General features: G+C 42.4%; 1 protein-coding gene across 6 annotated transcripts in view; it reads left to right on the forward strand.

Moving 5' to 3' along the window:
* Positions 1–16,502, forward strand: part of GLIS3 (GLIS family zinc finger 3) — a 445,030-nt gene that overhangs the window by 344,269 nt on the left and 84,259 nt on the right. For all 6 annotated transcript variants that reach the window (XM_081802770.1, XM_081802769.1, XM_081802771.1 and 3 more), the window contains 2 exons: positions 147–308; positions 4,033–4,143. In XM_081802770.1, the coding sequence (XP_081658896.1) occupies positions 147–308; positions 4,033–4,143 (273 nt within the window). The remainder of the gene's footprint in view (positions 1–146; positions 309–4,032; positions 4,144–16,502) is intronic.

Here is a 16,502-nt window from a genome sequence, read left to right on the forward strand (position 1 = left end):
CCGCCGAGCAGGGAGCCCGATGCGGGACTCGATCCCGGGACTCCGGGATCATGACCTGAGCCGAAGGCAGTCGCCCAACCAACTGAGCCACCCAGGCGCCCTCAAGCTCCTTCTCAACAACCAAAACTCGTTTTCTGTTTCTGCAGTTTGAAGGTTGCAAGAAGGCCTTTTCCAGGCTTGAGAATCTCAAGATTCACTTGCGGAGCCACACGGGCGAGAAGCCATATCTGTGCCAGCATCCGGGCTGTCAGAAGGCGTTCAGCAACTCCAGCGACCGCGCCAAGCACCAGAGGACACATCTGGACACTGTAAGAGGGCAGGAGCTTCCGACTTCCAGTCCCAAGCCCCGGGGTGAGGGAGTGCCCGTTTGAGTGTGGGCTGGTGAAGGGGTTTGCTTCACGGTCTGCAGGTTATAGGGACAGTGCCAAGGGCAGCAGTGGAAGCTTGGTGAAGGTCCACAAGGGGCCCTGTTTGGCTCTTTCCTTATTTTCTACCGTGACAAGTTATCCGAAGTATTACAACTGCCCGAGACAGAGGGGTTCCTTGATTGCCTCTGTACAAAGCAGAGTGGGTCACGGGCTGTCACATAGTAGATTGGAGGACAGAGAATGACTACCAGGGACTGGGCATTAAAAAATAAGTATTTAAATATCAAGGTATGCGAAAATAGATAATATATACTATTGCTAGAAATAGGAAGTGGTTTTTCTTCCCCGCCCCCCACCTTACCCTGGTTCTGTTTTTTGACATAAGAACTTTGGGGCTGGCGTGGTTACCGAGTGTGAATCTGGCCTTTTGCTTTAGAAACCACCTGGCATTTTCACCTTCAGGCCATCTAAAAGGAACCAGCAGATCTTTCCCTGGGGTTCAGTTTCATTATGTCTCCCCCCTTCCCGTGTGTTAACAGCCCCACGTCCACTGACATAACCCCTATGAGAACAGGGGGTTTTCATCATTACACCTTAACTCTCTTCGTGTGGTCACATTTTGCTCCTTTCCTAAGACTCTTCTGTTTTCTGTTAATGTTGATCGTCCTCCTTTGCATTTCTCAAGTTTTGATGCCATTTTCCTTCCACGAGGCCAGGTAGATGGTGTGCTCTTTCTCTCCACTTAACAAAGCCATCAGGATAAATGTATTATACACATCACAGATCTCTTATCCCCCATTCTTGCAAATAATGTATTCATGACAGTACTTTTTCAGTGTTAACATTCCGATGTCTATTATTAAACTACACTAGAATTTGAATTTTGAAAAGATACTGTTATTTCTACACACCTTCTCATACATATTTAAGATTCTTCTGATGTTATAGTTGACATATTTATTAAATTTTATATTAGTCTCTATTAGTCATATTGATAGAAGTCATTTTAGCTATATGTCACATAACCTTTCGAAACAGAATTATCTCCTAATATACATAAATGTGATGGTTTGCCTAGTAAATAGTTAAAATATAATTAGAGCAATATGGGCAGAGGATAGCCCCTTTCTGCTCTAGCTGAATTGAATTCAGTGATTTTAGGACCAACAGAATAGAATATGAAATGAATAAATTTGGTGAATAGCAGGATTTTTTAAAAGGTAGAAATAGGAAAAAAGAATAAATTATGTTAAAATGCCCTATTTTGTATGTCTAAAATGGTCTTGGTAGAATCTAATAAATTTTCCAATTTGTCATTAAACTTTATCATGGAAGAATGAACATTCACGAGACAAGATTGTCTTGAGAAATTGCCTCTACTCTAGCTAGTTATCTGTAGTTTGAAAGAACTATTGTGAGCCTAAGTGTTTCGGCTCTACAATACCCTTCTTTACTTGGAGCTAATTTTAGCTAATCAGACTACGAGCATTTTCTAAAATCATTTTGGAATTTTTTTTTTTTTAAAATCACTTTTTAAAACTTTTGAGGAAAGCTACCACAGATAATAATTTCATGATTCAGTTCAATGCAGTAGCTTTTTAAAACCCAGCTACTTTTATTTTTTTTTAAGCACCACTCTATTAAATCCTTTAAAACCATCGTTCTTCCTTTAAGATGCAAACCTGCCCTCCTGTTTAAATTTTTATTGCATTAAATGAATTGGTAAGCTCTTTTAAAGTCACGTAAAAATTAAACATTTGTTTTAAAAAGCAAACTCTAGCTGCTTGAAGAATGTGTTATTTAAATTCAGGCCCCCATTTCCTTTCATTAAGCACTCCTTTATGCTAATGCTGTCAGAATTTTGGATAAAGTATCTTTCTTCAACTCAATGGATTCTTTACTTATAGGAAAATGATTTTCCCGCAAGCATTACCGAGTTCATAATTCTAACCCTGAAAAGTTTTATTGACTGATTTCTCTATTAGCATCTTGATATCTAAACAGGGGGAATGATTTTACAGTGCACATGGGAAATATAGTTTGATAAGGTGTAGGTGCCATTTAAAGTTTCAGTAATCTGAAGTAAAAATACCAGTACCCCAGTAGCCCTTGAACCAGCTCCTGACATTGCTGTTTTGGCATACTGACCCCAGGGGGCTGACAGCAGGGGAGAGAGGGAAGCCAGCTGGGAGGAATGGTGAGTATTCAAGCCTTCTCCGAGAACATCTCAAATCAAATACAAAATCATATTACTCATTTCTTGTCTCGTCAACCCAAATAGTACCGACCATAGTAATAATAATGGTATTGATTTATGTAACACGTTAATATTCCTGAAGGTTTTTTTACATGCCACATCTCCCCGAGGGCTCAAAGTGTGAGTTTATGTGGTCACAACATGACTGCTGATAAAGATATTATCGAGTTGCTCCCCTAAAGCCAGGGCAGGATAGGGAAGGCCAATGTGAGAAAGCCTGTGAACCCAGGAAAGAGTCCCAGCTGAAAGAAAACCTTTGTTTACCCAATGGAAACTCATGGGCGAGGGGCTTCCACCCATACTGGCCGACCGTTTGCAAAAACTGAGATATTGAGAGCCTGGTTCATCCACTGTTTGTGGTTAGATTTCTTATGTGTAACGCAGTGCCCAGCACCCCACGAAACCGTGAGACCTGTTGTGATTCAGTCAGTCAGTCAGTCAGTCAAGGAACAGACACATCACACTTAGAATTCATATAGGGTGTGTCAAACTAAATTACATATTCATGACTTCACCTTGTGGTTGGAATCAAAAATGGTAAAAACAAAAAAGTGAATCATAAATAAGGCAAATAATGTAATCCACGTATATGTTGCTCTGCATTTTGTTATTACTGTAGGAATAGGTGCTCCAGTTTGAATTGATGGGTAGTGCTCCCATTCACTGATTCCTAATTATTATAGACCAATCACCAGGGACGCATAAATTAAAAAGATTCTAGACTCAGCCTGAGGCTCCACACCTCACATCTATCAGGAGCATGGGGAAATTGAAGTAGCCCAATGTTTTCAGTGCACCCAGCCAAGGGCTTAGACATATAACACAGGCTGAGTATCAGGACTCCTCTAAACCTGTAACCCCTATAATAATATTAACATTCCTCTGGCTGAATTTTCATGTGCCTGTTGTTTGAAAAACCTACTGTCTCTCACTCACTTTCCACTAATATTCCCTTTTAAATCTCTCCTTCTCTCTTTCTGAATCAGGTTTCCTCTGAAACATTCCCAGTCTTTTCTGGACTTTTCTGCAGCTTCTTTATACCTGAACTCTTAAAGAATATGTGTTGCCTAGTTTCTGACAGTGCCAAAGATTGTTTTCAGGGGAACATAACTGTAAGTATGACTAGAGATGCTTACTAGTAATGTCCACATCCAAAAATGCCACAAGAGTTTTGTGGGGAGAGTGCACCCTTAAAGATGTCTCCTTGTTTCTTGAAAGTTTGCCCTCCTCTTGGCCTTGATGCCAAACTTACTGGGCTTTCTAATTAAAATGCACAAGTGTTAACCAGCATTTCACCTCAGTCAGTTGGTAACAGTTCATGCTCTGAAGTCCGTAGTCTGAGTAAATCTTCCCCGGTTACCTTTATGATTTAACTACAACTGGTTTCTTTTTTTCTTTCTTATTTAGAAACCTTATGCTTGTCAAATTCCAGGATGTACCAAACGCTACACAGACCCAAGTTCCCTACGAAAGCATGTGAAGGCACATTCTTCCAAAGATCAACAAGCAAGGAAAAAGGTAATTTTAAAAGAGAATTTATCCAGCCAGGAAAAGCACATTTAAGTTACTCTTGCGGTACTGGGACCTTGTGCAGGGCATTGGAATTCTTCTACTTCTCAAGTTGTGACATGCATTAGACGCTTTGAGGAGAGGGGCGTCTCCCACGAAGTAATAGCAGTGCAGTGGTTTGCATAGCTGCTCTAACCAGATATGAATTTCTGGGGAGGGATTGTATAATAAGAAACAGAGAAAATTAGCGGAAGTCACCTAAACTGGAGAGTGACACAAGGCTTTTATGGAAATTACGTCCACATAGCTAAAGAAAATTGAACTGGGAAAAACAGCACAACAAAAACCCTTTCTGGAGATAAGTGCTTTTTCATAAAATATCAATTGGCTAAAACCATTTTAGTTCTGATGGAGAAGGTAGGTGTATCTCTAGGATAAGTATAGAGCATCCCTCCCTTTAAGCTTAGAAAAAAAAAACACGTTTCTTAATAGGTACTGTGTATGGAAATTTGAGAAAGGAATTGAACCTAAGATTACTTTGACATCACTGAGGAATTAATGCATCTTTCAAAATACATAGAAAGCATAGTGTCGGGCACCTGGGTGGCTCAGTTGGTTAAGCGACTGCCTTCGGCTCAGGTCATGATCCTGGAGTCCCGGGATCGAGTCCCGCATCGGGCTCCCTGCTCAGCAGGGAGTCTGCTTCTCCCTCTGACCCTCCCCCCTCTCATGTGCTCTCTCTCATTCTCCCTCAAATAAATAAAATCTTTAAAAAAAAAGAAAGCATAGTGTCTTGGATTTGGAAGAAATGTTAAAAGATCAACCAGCCAACCCACCTGACTCTCTCTCTCTTGACCTCGTAAAATCTCCAGCAGGTAGTTGGCCACGTTGTGCCTCCCCACCTTGAGAGCTGAGGAGCTTATTACCTTTCAAGGCATTTCCCAATAACTGAGTTTGTAAGTTTTTGGACCAACAAGTACCTTCTGACCATGGAAGAAAAACACAAACACACTGAGCTGACCTTAGCTTTTTGAATGTTTCCTTTGTGTCGAGATGGTACCAATTCATGTAAGGGCCCTTCGTAACAAAAGTAAGGAAAATTTAAGATTCAACTATGTCAAGTGATTTAAGCCCATGATGTGATTGAACCCCATGGCCATGGTTTTCAGGTCACCAGCACTTCTACTGAACTAGAATCGTGCATTCTTTCATGGTTTATGGGGATTTAACACTTTTATGTGGGGAAATGCTGTGTAGTCTTTCTTTTTTTTTTTTTACTTGAGCTTTTTCTTCCTTGAGAGGTGTTAGCATAATGCCAGTTGAGGGCTCATATACGGAAAGAATTTGACCTCTTCCCTGTGAATGAGAAAAATGCCCAGTCGGAAGGATTTGATGGATAATCTTAATTGCATACAAACCCACTCTTGTAAGTCAACTGTTAAAATCATTTTTTCCTCTATAAATACAATTAAGTTTCTTTTATTGGAGTACAGTAAACTGATACCAGATGATCATTATCAACAGATGATCAGTCAACATGGACTAAATATATTCCTATATTGAAGAAGAGCAAAGGAACTGCTAAGTGAATTAATAATATAAATAAAATTTTAAGAAGGATACTTAATCTTTTTAAAATAACACCAGGGTTGCATCCTGTTCACTATGTCGGCAGGACCACCACCTAATGGCTTTTGTCAGTATCTCTGTGTGTGTATCTTATGAACTTGATGTGGTAAGTTATCTTTGCTTAAAGAACAAAAATAAAACAAAACAGAATCAAAACTCTTGAGGGTTTTTTCTCCTAAATCTGACCATTCATCCCCTAAGTTGTCTGAAATGTATGAAGTTTTACCATAATAGCAAATCCATTATCAGATTGGGAACACCTTCACTGAGAAAAACACCTGCCTTGGACAGGGGAGAATGCAGGTCCCACATGCCGGCAAATAAGCAACAGTACGATATTCCACATAAGAAGGTAACCTGGGGGGCGCCTGGGTGGCTCAGTTGGTTAAGCATCTGCCTTCGGCTCAGGTCATGATCCCAGGGTTGTGGGATCGAGCCCCACATCGGGCTCTCTGCTCAGCGGGAGCCCTGCTTCTCCCTCTCCTCCCTGCTCGTGCTCTCTGTCGCTATCTCTGTCTCTCTCAAATAAATAAATAAATAAAAATCTTAAAAAAAAAAAAAAAAGAAGGTAACCTGGGTTGACAATAAGTATGGAAACAGAATGAGATATTTTCAGGGATTATTAATTAATTGGTTTCCATTGTTCAAACGCGGTGTGTCTCAGCCTCTATATAAAGGAGGAATAGTTTTGATTGTGTGAAAGATTCTTGAAGCACAAATTTAAAAAAAGAAAATCAGACCCCAAGACTACAAAATAGAAATTTAAAGACAATTTGCAGGGCGCCTGGGTGGCTCAGTTGGTTGAGCGACTGCCTTCGGCCCAGGTCATGATCCCGGAGTCTCCGGATCGAGTCCTGCATCGGGCTCCCCGCTCGGCGGGGAGTCTGCTTCTCCTTCTGACCCTATCCCCTCTTGTGCTCTCTCTCTCAAATAAAATAAAATCTTTTAAAGACAATTTGCAGACAGCCTTCAACAGTCAGGCTAGGTAGCAAGGATATACTTTCCAGGAGCAATATTATAACCTAATATCGAATATTGCAGTATTCTCTTAATTTTGTCTTCCAGAAAATGAGGTGCTGTGTCTGCAGTGATTTTGCTTTTGATGTGCACCCTGTTTCTTACAAATGGGTGAGCTGGATGTGGCTGCCTTTTATTGCCCATACCTTAGGGACAAGTTTACCAGGTTTGCTCTCCAAATTTTAACCAGTCTTTTAAATCTGAAGATTTTAAAAATCTGTTATGAATCAGTGATAAATTAATCTGCGAAAATTAAAACAATGAAAGTTGCTCCATCCAATAAAAAGAAGAAATGCCACTCCCCAGAGAAGCTGTGCGCATAAACCTAAAATCAGTCAATCCCCATTTTCAGACCTTGTGCTGGCGTGTAATATTTACATGGTACAATGTTGTTACTAGACCTTGGAGAGATTCTAATTGCTAACTCACATCAGTGCTTGGTATTTGAAATATTTCCTGGCAGCAATAATAAAAAAAAAGAAGAAGAAGAAGAAGAAGAAGAAGTAAGAAACAATAAACCTTTTAAGGCAGAATTAAGATTATTTACGACTTTAATTAAAAATTGAAAACTGGCATCATTTCAAAAAAGCCTTTACAAAAATGTGAATTCATCAAAAATAACCATAAAAATTCCAAGGTGATAAAGGCACAGTGGAGTAATGGTCCCAGCCCTAGGGAATTGTTTTGTTGAAAAGAATAAAACCCTTTTCTGTCACACCCTGTTAGTCATGGACTCGTTTAATATACCCTGCCTGCCTGCTTTCCTCTAATCCTCTTTTTAACCTCCCCCTAGACACTAAATGACATTATTTTGGTCTTAACGTTGCCAGCTTTATGAGGCCCCACTCTGAAATCTGGGCCAGCGACAAGGCACCCTCAGCCGTAAGACAGATGTTTATCAGGAGAGGCAGAGTCCTTATGAATGATGCCCTGGCCATGGGCAGATGGCCCTTCCCCACACCTGTTGGATCCTACTGAAAAACCAAAGACCTGAAAGCTTAGCTAAATATTATTCAAGCTATGGAAAGAAAGAAAGAAGAAGAAGGGGGGAAAAGCTCTTTTGCAAAGGAATTGGGGTAATTTGGCTCACTGCATGCAGAAAGTAACTTTTCTCTTTGCCTACTGTGTGCACACCCACACATTCAATCAGCTGGTGTACAGTCTTCTTGCACTGAATGTGCCTTACAGATCTTGAGTCCATTAAAGAGAGGGCTACACGGATAAGTGAGTCACGAGATACTCAAGTCACCAGCTATGGTCTTGGGCGAGAAGAGAACTTAGCCTGCAGAGCAAAAGGCAGACTCTGTCCTTCAGGTCTGCCTGATAATGAGTGGCGAAATAAGAGAAAACTAAGGCAATAAGCCACTTGAAATTTCTCTCAAGGCTGTGAGCTTTATCAGAACTTTTCATTTGCATCGTGGAAATGCCCATAAGTGGTGATGGTGGTGGTGGGGGGTGGGGTTCCCTTCAACTCTGGTTTGTTATCGAAAGGGACTTTTGAAAGCGAATGCAAAAGAATGCCGGGCCAAAAGTTAGAGACGGCATGCGTCTTTCGTCCATTTCACAGCTCCCCAAAGGTGCCAGACTCTGGCTGTGATTTGTGAACTGTTTACAATCACCTCTGACCCTCCCTGGTTGATGGGTCGCAGCCTCAACCAGGCTGTGATAAACCCAGCACAGCATTCGGAACCTGCACGAATGCAACATGCACTTCTCTTTCCTGCTTAAGGGGCAGCTCTGGGTCGCTGTCTGGCTAAGACAGAGCAACTTAGGCAACGCACCTCTTCTGGTAGAACTAGGGGTTCGTGGACTCTGTTCAGAGCCACCACCACCCCATCTTGCCTCAAAGCTGTAAACAATTTCATTAAGTACCGCAGAGCTCACCTTGCTTTGTGCCCTTGTTAGAATCTTCCAAAGAAGGTTCTAGTTCCCCTACATGGACGCACCGATTAGAGGAGCTGCTGAGGCTCTCACTTTCCTCCCGGTTGTTTTCTGGTGTCATCTGCACAAGAGGCCTGCACAGGGGGCCACACAATCAGAGGTCTTCCCAGATGGTGACTTTCCTTTTTCTCGTTCCTTCTTCCTCCCTCCTTTCTTCCCTCTCTCTCTCCCCCCGCCTTCTCTCACTCGGACTCTTCATGGAACGTCAGTCACAGGCACAGATCATGGACGCATGATTTCAGGATGAACTAGCCGCCCCCTTCCTCTCACATGCCAAAAATCACATTGGAAATCCTGTTGGAGGAGTGATGCTTCTGTGATGTTGAAATGGCACTAACATGGTTTTTTTTTTTTTTTGTAAGTGAGTCATTCACCAACTTCTATCCTTTAATGACCGTTGGTGGCAGAATGCTTCTCTCTGTCTCCTCAAAACGACGGTGGGCCATACTGTTCTGCCCGAATGTCCTGATGCCTCAGTTGAGGGTAACTGATTTTGAGAAAGGCGCTGGATGTGCTTTTATAAGGCAAATGATTGTGGCCCAAAGTAGTGATGTTAATTAATTCAGCTTAAGCGATAAAGAGAAATCATCTTAAATTTAATAAATTTAACGTTCGACTCATAGCACTGATTTGAAGTTGAGACCAGCCACGTGGAGGCTTCCAGTTTAGGGAAGTGACTGCGGCTCTGCTTTGGAGAGCAATGGTGCTGTAGCTGTTAGGAAGGGCTTGAGAATCCCTACGGGGTGTGGGAAGTGGAGGGGTGGGGTCACTTGCTTATAAAGTAAGCAGTTGGTGAGGAAAAACTTCTCTTCCTTTCTGGAGAGAGCAGAAAACCTGTCTTCAGCCTTGTGAATACAGAAAAATACGTCCTAGCTAGCAGGCCTAGAGGCCCAGGGTCTTTTTGTAAGTCTTAGAGCAGTGTTGCCCAAAGTGTGTTCTTTGGAACACATCCCACAGGATGTTATGAGATATTCCTTTTAAAAAGTTTGTTGTTGTCATATATGTTTGGGAAATGCAGAGCTAAATAATATTCAAGGTTTTTTTCTTGCAAGAATTCTCAGAGCTGGAGACATATGAAATCATCTTTTTCCTCTAGAGCATCTCAACAAACTACTCTTCTAGTAAATTCCTTGAGAAATAATCTCACATAATTTCATTTATTTCATCTAACAAATATTTATTTAAGCACCCACTGGGTGCCAGGCCCTGGGCTAGACCCAGTCGTGCAAGTGGGTGTAAGACAGATGCATATTTTCTGTCTCCATAGAGACGTGTTGTCTTGATGAAACCCAACAACAATAAAGAGGTCAACAGAAAATAAGTAGCATAAATGCAGGCAAGGAAACAGTGTGGGGGTTGATACGGAGGTTACAGAGAAGGACCTACTGAGGGGAGACGGTCAGGAGCACATCTGAATAACCACTCTGGAAATGAGAAAAATGCATCAGTGCACAATTTTAAAAAAGTACCGTGTACATTGAAATACTGTAGTTGGGGGCACCTGGCTGGCTCAGTCGGTGGAGCAGGAGACTCTTGATCTCGGGGTCATGAGTTTAAGCCCCACGCTGGGCATGGGGACTACTTAAAGAAAACCACTGTGCCTTCCTGTTTGAACTTCTTCTAGAAGAAGGTGGCACAGTAAGATATAGCAGCAGATGTCAGGGTCACGTTAGCTGTTCTCCTTGCGTGGTTTGTCAGCGCGTCCTCCATCACAGTGGCATTAGAAAGACTGGGCGCTAGACAGTGAAACGCATAGCTTTCGTCTCCCACCCAAGAAAATGACTCCCGACGGTCAGCATTTGCCATTCGCTGAGCCATCAGCATAGGGCAGGCCCTGCAGCAGCTCTGAGTTTAGAAACACGACCTGAACTTGCCCTCCTGAAGATGACATTCCAGCAAGACACACGGACTTACGTGCTTTCAGTATGATTGGAGAAGTGTTGTGATCAAGTCTCACATATAGAATGCTTCTGGAACATGGCATCTGAGAGTTCCTTTGCAAATGACAGACATTCTTAAGGAGTGAAGTCTTGGGTTCTGTCATTTGAAAGCAAAGAGGAGATCCGTGGGTTTTTATATTGTCCTCGATGACTTTACAACACCTTGTCATACGTGGCAAAGTAGTTTTAATTTCTATTCTCCCTGAAAATTCTGACTGAGGGCAAAAAACGGGGTTGTTTGGCACAGCTCTGGCCAGCCATGTAAGGCATGAGGACCCTCTGGCAGGTGCTTTAATAAGCAGTTCGGGCTGTACGGTGCCTAGCACAGCTAGCCTATGGAAACAGTGCCTAGGTAATTGCTTTTTTGATTGATTGACAGAAGCCTTCTAAGCTTCTCATTCCCTTTCTCTTATTAGATTTTGTGAATTCTTGATGAAAATGGTTTTGGAATAAAAGCATTTAGCTCCGACTCTCTGCTGCCTAAATATATGTCCTAAAACATCATGACACAGCTAAACACAGATCTTCCTGGGCTCCGCGCTTCATCTCTGTCCTTAAAGTCTTCTCATCCCTCGAGCGGTCACCACTCCCTCTGCTAGTTCTCTCGGTCTTCCCTTTGAGCTTTGCCTGTGATATCCATGGGAAATATTTTCCCATTTTGTTTGTATCTTGGCTCTCTGAGCAGCAAAGATTTATTTTCAGGGTGACTTCACGCCAGGGCCTGGATAAGCCTAACGTAAAAATTTTTCCTGGTGGACCCTGGGCAGGTGGTTGTGTCTTAGAGCAGTGTTTGGATTGGATGTCAGAAGCTACGGCCTCTTTTAAGCAGTGCCATGAATTGTTTTGTGACTTAGCTTAAGTTACATGCCCTAGTTTTTTTCCATTTCCCATCTTCACAGCTAGCTTGAAAGGCAAATACAGGGCCTCAGAGGTGAAGGGGGACCTATTTCAGCAGAAGCCATTGTTCTATCACATACCTGCAATCCAGGGCAGTATGTGAATGACAACGGGATGACAATGTCTTTGCAAATAATTTCCTTCCCCGAGAACTGAATAGTCTTGTGGGTGGAGTCATGGTTCCGTGATTACGATAGCCAGTCTTTCCGGGTCGTGTGGATGCTTGGATGATGGTGCAAGAAAGATCCAAACAAGAGAAAGGAAGCTGAGACCCAAACCAAAGGGCATTAAAAAGAAATTTGAACCTGTGATACTTGGTTCTATTCAGGGGTTATTAACCTGGGCTCCACGGACCATAAAGTGGGGGGGGCTCCACAGCTGGATGGATTTCAGGAAACTCATGAAATCCCAGAAATTATATGCAAAATGTATTTTCTAGGTAGAGGCTCTAGAGATTTCACTGACTCTCCAAAATTAAGAGCCTCTGATGACAAACAAAACAAATAAACAAAACAACCCCACCACAGGACATAAGGAAACCCTGGGAAGCGCTGCACGTATCTGTTAAGTTGACTATGGTAATCGTATCGTGGCTATGTGCATATGTCCAAATCAAATTGTATACATTAAATACATGCAGGTCTTTGTATATCAAGTACAACTCAATATAAAAGAAACAAAGTTTAAGAAAGAAAAGAAGAAAGACTGAGCTAAAAGAAATGCAGGACCCCTAGTGACTGTTTCACCTGGCTTTCATTGTAATACCCAAAAAGATTCTGCCCACCTAAGAAGAATCTATGCTTCACATGCCCTGGAAGATTGCCTCCTACTTACCTGACATTTACCATGTATCTGATAGTCTGCTAAGTGCTTGGGTGTAAAAAAAAAAAAAAATGGTAAGATACACTCCTCTCCCTTGAGGCATTCAGAGATGTCTAGCTGGATTTTGACAAGGGGTGGGCTGATTGCACAGACGGCAAACAGAAATGTGGGGTAGGAATAGACTGGAAGTATGTGTACCAGTTAGGAGGATGTGTACTTGGACGAGATGTAACAGAGTCCTGGACGAGGGCTAGCGGGCAGTTGGGATGAAAGTGAGTGAACAGGAAGTAATGGTGGACTGAATGCCAGGGGTGAGTGGAAGGGAAGAGTCAAGATGGTGCCAGAGTTCCTAGCTTCGGGATTGGGTGAACAGTCCCGGGGAGGAGCGTCTTCTTCCTCAGCGAAACCTCAGTCCTGCTCTTAAGGCCTATCAATTAATTGGATCAGGTCCACTCAGATTATCAAGGATAATCTCCTTTCCTTAAAAATCAGCTGACTGTAGACACTAATCACATCTAAAAAATACCTTCACAGCAATACCTAGATCAGTGTCTTATTATGTAACTGGGGACAAGAGCCTAGCCAAGGGGACACAGGAAAATAACCATCACACCCAAAAACTAGAGTCCTTTATGTTAAGATTCAACTGAGGTTACTTTATTCGAAGGCGACACTAACCACATGAAAACGGGGTATGGTGCACCTCAAAGTGTGATTCATATTAGTGCAAACTGATGGCTCACTAGGAAAACAGAAGGAAGTTAATTGTTGGATATACCTGGTCCTAACCCTTTGTATTTAAGCCTTTGTTCAAAGCAAATATGTTCATGCCAACTAATTTACAGACACTGCTAAGAGAGTAAAAGGGGATTATACTTCATGCAAATAAGCAGATACTTTGTACAAACATTTTGCATTATATATCAGAGAGTTTACAGGATCATATAAGTTTCTTATAATATGTTGACTTTTAAATCAGTCATTATTGTCCTATTTTATATCACACAATGTTAATAGTGTGTTTAAGTCATACTAAATGAAATAATGACCGAAAAACACTTAGCGTGCTGCCTGCCACATTATACATGCCCAATAAAGGTTAGAGATTACTACAAGAATTACATCATGTTGTCTATTAAGAGTTTGTAAGAGGGGTGCCTGGGTGGCTCAGTTGGTTAAGTGGCCGACTCTTGATTTTGGCACAGGCCATGATCTCAGGGTCCTGGAATCTGACTCTGCACTCGGCAGGGAGTCTGCTTGAGAATACTCTCTCCCCACACTCTCTCTCTTTTTCTCTCTCTCTCCCCCCCACCCCCCCCAAAATAAATCCTAAAAAAAAGTTTCTAAGAGAGAAGACAGGTGATTGTTGAAATTTTAGTCCATTTTCTCTACTCCAGACTCCTCCATTAATTTGTTTTTCCCTCAAAGAGATTTTAGCTATTTAAAAACGATACCTGGAAACTGTGAGGTCATGACATAATTGTAAATTGTTTATATTATCCACCTTGCTTTTTCCTCACACAAGAAACACATTTGTAGTCAGGTGTACATGTTTTAAAATCTTGACCAGACAAGCTGACTGTCCTGATGTCTATTTTCATCCAGAGAATTTGTATCTCTGGGTTGGAAATCTCTGCCATTTGTCAGCTTGCCGATAGATATTGTTACATGAGTGAGAAATGGAGGGTTGGAGATTTCAAGCCGAGGAGTTTTGCTTTCATGCCCACTTTAGACCTTGGTTGTTTCCCGACTACCTTTTCTAAACTGACAGAAGACTTCTCATTATTCTTTATTATTCCTTATTCTTAGAATGATTTACTATTTCATTTACTCTTGTGTGAGTTATCTGCACATTTCTCCTGTCTACGCATGGACCTCTGCGTCCTGGACCTGGATTCAAAGCCCGACGTCACCAGGTTTAATGAATGAGTTATTTAACGTCTCAGCTTCAGGCTCTCCTTTGTGAATTGGAGATAGTAGCAGCAAGCCCGTAGGCTTGTCGTAGTTACTAGTGAGAAAACATAAGCACAGTGCTTGTTGCAGACATCGGTGTAGCTCAAGCCTTGGAATGGGGAGCTGTGGCCGCGGGGGTGGGAGTTAATGGTAAAAGGTGTGACGGTACAGAGGAAACGGCTGCTGCTGAGGAAACTGGCTTTGAGGAGAGGGGTCAAGAAGCGAAAAATTATGGGGCGCCTGGGTGGCTCAGTCAGTTAATTGGCTGCCTTCGGCTCAGGTCATGATCCCAGGGTCCTGGAATCGAGCCCCGCATCAGGCTCCCTGCTCAGCGGGGAGCCTGCTTCTCCCTCTCCCACTCCCCCTGCTTGTGTTCCCTCTCTCACTATGTCTCTCTCTGTCAGATAAATAAATAAAATCTTTAAAAAAAAAAAAAGAAAGGGCACCTGGGTGGCTCAGTCGTTAAGCATCTGCCTTCGGCTCAGGTCATGATCCCAGGGTCCTGGGATCGAGCCCCGCATCGGGCTCCCTGCTTAGCGGGGAGTCTGCTTCTCCCTCTCCCTCTCCCTCTGCCTGCCGCTCCCCCTGCTTGTGCTTTCTCTCCCTCACTATCTCGCTCTCTCTGTGTCAAATAAATAAATAAAATCTTTAAAAAAAAAAAAAGCGAAAAATTATCTAAGTGGAGCAGAGATTTTTCATGCCCCGCCTGGTTTAGTTGCAGCCTGGCCTGAGAAGTTAGGGAACCTGACAAGTCGATGTTTGAGCCTTCTGCAAGGCTCCACCTGAGTGGTTCATCGAGTGGAATCCAATCCCTGTAATTCAGATGGCTTAATGGTGATTGTGGTCGTAGGGATAATAAAGAAAGGGTCTTATTTTGCCACCTTTAATGCTTTGACATTTCAGAGCCATATTGTATAGAGCACCCCATTTTATTCTTTTGGGCTTTAGAATCAGGATACATTGTTTTATTACTACTTGTACTCTCTTTAGTTTGTTTCCGAGAAAAGAGAAAGTTTCGAAGCAGAGAGGGAGCCAAGTAACGATGCCAAAAGGTGGTATGCTGTTTCTCTACATGCAAAAGACCTACAGAAATGTGCACCCGAGCTCGTTAATACGACCTAATGCAAAGCTGTCTGTTAAGTCTTGACATACTGTTTGCAGTCTTGGCATTCCATAGAACGTTTTGGCAAAAGATTATTCTCCCACCCGACAATCCAGAGCCGTCTTTATAAACTCTAGCAAAGTGCCATGTGACATCTTAAATGCTCACGCTTTCCGCTGTTTGTCGAGTACAGACGAACTCTTGAGTTAACTGTTAGGAGACTATACTCTGTAGGGGTGCTCTTCTAACTGGAATCCAAAGAGGTTTTCCCTGAGTGGCTTTTCGGGATGGGTGCCTGCTACGCTGCCCCTCCATGGGGTCAGCTGTGGGCACAGCTGTAGTCCGTCAGAATTATAAGCGTCTTTAAATGTAATCACATCCTCCAGCACGGGCAATCACATTTAGAAAGTCCCAAAAGATATTCATAAAGCCTCTTCATGAAATCTTAAGCTTTCTGACAATGAATACAATCTCTTTTTTGTTGTTATTTAATAAACCTCATATGCCCAAACATTCTTTACATTTTTTTTGGTAGCTCAAAAACTTACCTTCTCCCTGGAACACCCACAGGTGAGCCCTATTCTGTCTTCCGAGGAGGCTTCTTTCCCATTCACGACCCCGCTGATGTACGGAGAGATTCTGCGCTAATCTCTCTAGTTCCCTGCAATTTTTTCTTATTACCCAGCTTCCAGATCTTTTAGCATATGGATCGCGTTCCTCCCTATTCTTTCCATTTTGTTCATGCCACGGAATAGTGTCAGCTAGGGTCATGTGAGACCCGCGTGTCATTTATTGGCTGTTGAGGCAAGCATTCAGGTTGAGAAAGTTGACAGGGGAACTGATGTTAACAGGCCTTCTGTGCCACGCTAAGATGTTTAAACATAGACTGTGGTCAGATCCATGATTATAATTATGGTGATAATGTGGGGGATGAATTAGGGATTTAGGGTGAAAGGAGACAAGGCAATTAGTTAGGCTGGCCTATTTCCATTAATCAAGATTCTTGACTGCATCCAGTTGGGCTGTCATCAGCTCCAGGATTCTCAGTCTTGTCCAAAATGCTACCA

The sequence above is a fragment of the Leptonychotes weddellii genome, chromosome 14 (assembly GCF_054177405.1).
Source record: "Leptonychotes weddellii isolate Sample4059 chromosome 14, ASM5417740v2, whole genome shotgun sequence".
Lineage (NCBI taxonomy): Eukaryota > Metazoa > Chordata > Mammalia > Carnivora > Phocidae > Leptonychotes > Leptonychotes weddellii.